The following is a 6,292-nucleotide window of genomic DNA, read 5'->3' on the forward strand; positions in this document are numbered from 1 at the left end:
CGTGGCTATTTCAAAGAATAGATTTGTCTACTCCATTCATATTCCTATCCCAGAAACAGAGACTTACGAAATTAAACATTTAATACCTATTCCTAAACAAATATGTTCAGTCTTTCTAGCAATAATCCCAGACTACGAATACCTACTAATGGGACAAGGACACACAACATACGTATCGACCGACAGAATATCTTTAGATAATTGTAAAAACTACGGCGAAATTAAAATGTGCAAACGAATGCAACCCACTTACCTGATGTCAGAAACGCATAGTTGTGAGAATAGCATATTAAGAACGAATGTGGAAAGTATTAGTGACGAATGTAAATATTCCCCCTTTAAAATTATTAACATTGCTTTTATACAACTTACTTACGGATATATTTTGATCCCCCATGATCCCCCATAAAATTAAAATTCAGGGTCCAACGAAAATTGTAAGCAAAGATAAATGTATACTAAATGGAATGAATATTGTATTGAAATTAAGTCCAACGAATACTCTTGTCAAAGAAATTCATTATAGAAAGAACTTATCGCTACCATATACTGATGACCAACTAGACTCTATAAAAGATAAGTTAATACCACTAACTCAGGAAATTAGGTCCTTTAATTTAAACAATCTAAAGCAATCGGACGATAACATCGAGAACGCAGTAGAAAAAGTCAGTAGGGACAGACGAACACGTACCTGGAGTGAACATGCGACTAACTGGGTACACTACCTAGGCTACCTTGCTATGGCGATAGTCATAGCGTTCGTAGGCTACAAATGCAACGTGCTTGCGCTATTCTCTTAATGTATACCGAGAAAAATTTGTTTCTTCTGTGTCAAAACTGAAGTCACCGCATCTCAAACAGTACATTATACCGCTGCTCCTATATTAGATGATAGAGATATGGATTGTAGAATCCAAACTACTGCTGTTAAATTAAGACCTATCAGAAAGGTTTAGAGACTAAACCCGATCTAAAAAAAGGGGATTTTAACAGCATCGACTATTCTATTGTAACAGAATCGGCTATTCTCCCCACTTCTTCGTCTAGGCATGGGCCTTAGCGTGATAAAGGTTTTTTTAACGCATCCCTTCTGTAGGGAGTCAGTCTGCTTCCTACCTCTTAGCAATAAAGAAGTTAAATAAAGAAGTCCTGTCTCACAGTTCAGGCACTTATACAAAGAAAAGGTCTATTATTTCTCCAGACCATTACAGGCAATAATTTAAAATGATTTTGTATTTAACAAAAAATTAAGGCTGTTTTAGATAATATTTAACAAAATCGTTAACATTTGAAAAGCTTTCCAAAATTGTTGTATTTCAAAATATTATAGTTTCATAATATTTCTACCATTTTCGAAAATATTTAGAAGATTTTGGGAATAGGCCCAGTCAGTTTAAAAGATATTTTATTGTCAAAGTTATAAAAGTAATAAATATTTTTCAAACTTATTCGAATTTTTCCTCAAATTTTTCGAAATCCTGAAAAATTAAAGTGTATACTTTTTTAACATATCTGAAAGCTTACATTTGTTTTTAATTTTTCCAATAAGCTTCCGAAAATGATGTATTTATTTAAATTAAAAAATTATTTTTTCTTTTATGACTGAAAAATCTTTTTCGATAAAATTTAAACTATTTGGTTGCAAATTTTCGTTTCTTTGGTTTCAAAATGAATCTGCTTTTGTTGAGGGTTTCAATATTTTATTAAAAATTTGAGCTTTCCGTATAAAGATCTAACTGATAAAAAACATCCTTTTTGGTCAAAAATTCCAATTATTTGCTAAAAATTAATTGTTTTTAAAAATTTTTCATCATTTTAGTAACAAAAATCGTTTTTTTTTTGTTTACAATTTCCCTGTTTCGCTAAAAATTCGTTTTTTTTGGAATAAAATTGAATTGTTTTGTAAAAAATATATAGAAAATTAATAGAAAATATGTAGAAAATAAGTTCATAAAATTTCGAAAAGAATTTGGACGATTTAAAACCCAAAATTTGCAATTAGCAAGATTACAAAGTCTTATTAACAAAATTGAGTAATATTAGGACATTTAAAAGTTTCAAAAAGATTCAAAATTAATTTAAAAGTTGAAAACAATTTTTAAAAGTTTAAAAAAATTTTAATTTTTGTACATTTTTATATATTTGTATTTATTGGAAATGCAAATGAACATGCAAATGAAATGAAATGTCTGAGAGAAAGGAGAAACAACTACAATTTGAGGGGCAGGCTTGTAACAACAAAGAGAAGGAAAAGAAGGACAAACTCAGCAAAACCAGACAAAGGAAGAGAGAACGCCTCGAAGCGGTGCTAATAAACTCCGTTAAGGGAAAACGTTCGCTGAAGTGCTAGGAGACATTCAGTCGAAGGTCAAGACAGAGGATACAGAGACGGTAATCCGCTGAATCAGACAAACAAGGGAGGGTAGCGTCCTTTTGTAACTAGGGAAGCTCACCAAGGATGCGCAAGCTTTCGGGAAAGCTGAAGCAGAAAAAATAGGCTATATTGTCACCGTCAGGAACGTGGTGCCCAGAAGTACACTAGAGCTGCTGGATCTTGACGCCGTAACAGCAAGAGAAGATGTTGAAGAGGCATTCAAGAATAGCCTGGTAGATCATGGAGACATCAGGGTCACGGTCACCAAACCAAAATGGTGGGGGCAAGTCTCGGCTTTTGCTGAAATGAGCGAGCGAGATGCTAACAGGCTGCTAGAAACTTCCCGCATTAAATTCAGATGGTAGCAAACTCTACTATAAATGTGGCACAAAAGGGCACAAGGCGGCCACTTGAACGTCTGAAAATCGATGCGGGGTGTGCGCTGAATTGAAGGAGGAAAACTTGCTACCTAATCATGTCCCTGGATCAGCTAGTTGCAAAGTCTTCAGACAAGAACTAAGTAAGGCTAGGAAGATAAAAATATGATCAAGGTACTTCAAAGCAAAGGGAAGATTAATTTGGTCATAATAAGCGAATAGTACGAACAAAAATATTCTAACATGATATACAGACACTCTGAACACTCCAGCAATATAGATAGCATATCCAGAAAAAGGTCCTGTAGTTGAACATGGCTCCGGAGACGGCTTTGTGTGTGTAACGATCAAAGACGTCGCATACGTCAGCTGCAACCTTACTCCAAACGAAGATATCCAGGCATTCCAACAGAAACTGGATCTCCTGGAAGACATGATACGTGGCAAAAATAGGAAGGCATTGATGGCAGGCGACTTCAACCCAAAGGCTGTTGAATGGGACATGCCAAAAAGCGACATAAGAGGGAAACGGCTAGCAGAATTAGCTGCTAGTCTGCAACTCATAATCCTAAACATGGAAAACACCACGACATTCAAACGCCCCTGATGCAGGGAATCCATATTGGATATCTCCTTTGCGACGGAACCCTTGTCTTCCCTTATTAAAAATTGGAAAGTACGCGAAGGCTATACCGGAAGTAATCATCAGTATATCTACCTAGAAGTGGTAGAAAAACCAAAAGCTAACCCATATCAAGACAAGCGTGTTGGGTGGAATGTCTTCAAAATAAAAGAAGGCAAATTATCTCGAGTGATGTTAAAAGGCGGAGAATTTCTTAAATCCTTAGTCGGAAGTGCAAAAGCCCCACAAGGAGTGGAGAAGCTTCTCTAGGAGACGATGAACCTAATACATCAAGCCTCTAAACAAGCAATGCTACAACAGAAGCAGCGCGATAGCCAATACCCCAACTACGGGTGGACCCAGGAAATTGCGAACCTCAAGAGGAAGTGTCTACACTGTAGAAGGAAAGCCCCTCGTATAAGGAAACGAGACACTAGTAAGGCGGGTGAAAAAATAGCCGAATTCAACAACGCTAAGAAGCAACTTCGCAGAGCTATTGATTCAAGTAAGGATCAGAGCTGGAAGGGACTGGTCCAAGAGGAGAACTATCTGCGCGCGATAACATGGAACCTGAGGTAATGCAGACCATAGTTGATGGACTCTTTCCTCATCCGGTGAGAGTAGGGGAAATCGATACCGATGTGCCACCATTCGGCGAAGAGGAGCTTATGGTAGCAGTGCGCTCCCTGCAAAACAGGAAGGCACCAGGACCCGACGGTATACCAGTAGAGGCATTGAAAGTAGTAGCCCGCACCAGCCCGTATGCCCTACTTGATATGTTTAACTGCTGTCTAAAATTTCGAATTTCCCACCAAAAATCGAAGATGCAACGATTGGTGCTTATCAGTAAAAATAAGGGAGACCTGAAATCACCAGGAGCATACAGACCGCTGTGTATGCTAAACACAGCAGGCAAACTTCTCGAAAAATTATTGAAACCTCGCCTCATGACAGTTGTACAGGCAGCGGGAAATCTGTCTGAGAGGTAATATGGGTTTAGGAGAGGAAGCTCTACGGTACACGCTATCCGAGAGATAGCAGACACAGTGAACCAGGCACAACAGGGAAACCATGCAACCAGAAAAATCGTTCTGCTAGCAACGTTGGATGTCAAAAATGCATTCAACGCGGCCAGATGGGACGATATGGTAGAAACATTAAAGGCGTTTCGGGTACCGAAATATCTCCTATGTATCCTCAAAAGTTAATTGAGCGAGAGGGTTTTGGTTTGCAATACCACCGAAGGACCAAAGTGAAGAATGGCTGGAGCTGCCTAGGGGTCGATCCTAGGACCTGACCTCTGGAACATATCATATGATGGGATCCTTTGAATGGATATGCTGGGTGGGACGAGATGGATGGAGGACCATGGGTTCGACCCAGCAATGGAAAAAACCGAGTTGGTGTTGATTACAAGAAAGCACATACCAACTGTGGTACCAATGCAGTTTGGCTCAGAGGAGATCCAGACGAAACCGGCAGTTAAACACCTGGTCCTTCACATAGATACAAATCTCAATTACTGAAAACATATAAGACAGACGGCAGCCAAGGCATCAGCAGTAACGTCGGCTCTAAGCAGGCTTATGGCAAATTTAAACGGGCCAAGATCATGCAAAAGACGACTGCTAATGTCAGTGGCCCAATCCATAATGCTCTACGGATCAGAAATATTGGCGGACGCACTTCAAAAGAGGACCTACCGGAGAGGCTTGGCAGCGGTTCAGCAAAAGGGGGTCTTAAGAATTGCGTGCTCATATCATACGGTATCAGAACCAGAACAGGTGTGTTGCCGATTGATCTGATGGCCCAGGAGAAAAAGCTGGTATTCGAAAGAACACCAGAAGTGGGTAAGCACATAGCCAAAAAGGAAGCCAGAGCTCTTTTCACGCAAAAATGGCAACAACGGTGGGACAGCGATCATCGAGGAAGATGGACGGCAAGGCTGATACAGCAGCTAAACACATGGCTGGATCGTACCCATGGAGAAAAGAATTACTATATAATGCAATTCCTCGCAGGACATGGGTATTTCCGATCATACCTATACAAAAGAAACAAAGTGAGCAGTCCTAAGTGTGGATATTCCGAGGCGGAAGAAGGCGATGCAAATCACACCTTCTTCGAGTGTGACCACTGGGTCGATCTTAAACATAGGCTGGAAAGCGAGATCGGAAAAGTAACGCCTGATAATATTGTTGGCTTGATGCTGCAAAACGAGGAATGGTGGGGTAGGGTATCCACCACGGTGTGCCCACTCTAATGTATTTGGGGGGGGGGTACTTATAGATTGTGGCAAAATGTGAGATCAGCGCCACCTAGGGGACGTAGCAAGAACTATTGTCTACAGCAACGACCCCCCCTCTCTTCTCAACTTAATTTGTAGGTTATGCTGACTTCTCTTTCTGAAATAAATACATGAATAATAATAACCAATAAAACAACCCAAAAATTGAACAAAATAAAATCTATCATCGATCAAATGCAATAAAATGTTTAAGTCTGTTGCAATCGATCTATCATAGGAAGATTCCAACATACTTTAACATTTGATTGCTCGTTCTATCAGAACGATTCCAACAGGCTTTAACATATAATTGCCTTTGATCGACGATCGATTTGATTTGGTTCCATTCGTAGTGTGTGTTATCGGTGATAATCCTTTGTGAATCCAAGTTCATTACGCAAAAAAAATATAATTCTTGCAGCTACAGTGAACTTGAGCAGACGTGAGCAGACGATAGAACTTCTATCGTCTGCACAAGTTCATTTCGAATTCTGAATTCACACGAGAGCCACCGAGGGGCCGATGAGCCCGATGCTCGACAGCTTCGTGCTGCTGAGAATGACGCGTACCACTAGAGGGAGAATCAACTGCATAAAGAAGTGCAAGCTGGCAAAAATGGTGGCGCCGAG

The 6,292-nt window shown here is 39.7% G+C and overlaps 1 protein-coding gene across 1 annotated transcript; it reads left to right on the forward strand.

Annotated features, from left to right (window-relative positions):
• Window positions 1–4,713: 4,713 nt before the first annotated feature.
• On the forward strand, window positions 4,714–5,639 carry LOC117173767. Its single transcript, XM_033362408.1, has 2 exons — window positions 4,714–4,869; window positions 4,914–5,639. The coding sequence occupies exons 1-2, from the start codon at window positions 4,714–4,716 to the stop codon at window positions 5,637–5,639; spliced, it is 882 nt and encodes a 293-aa protein (XP_033218299.1).
• Window positions 5,640–6,292: the final 653 nt, after the last annotated feature.

The sequence above is a fragment of the Belonocnema kinseyi genome, chromosome 5, assembly GCF_010883055.1.
Source record: "Belonocnema kinseyi isolate 2016_QV_RU_SX_M_011 chromosome 5, B_treatae_v1, whole genome shotgun sequence".
Lineage (NCBI taxonomy): Eukaryota > Metazoa > Arthropoda > Insecta > Hymenoptera > Cynipidae > Belonocnema > Belonocnema kinseyi.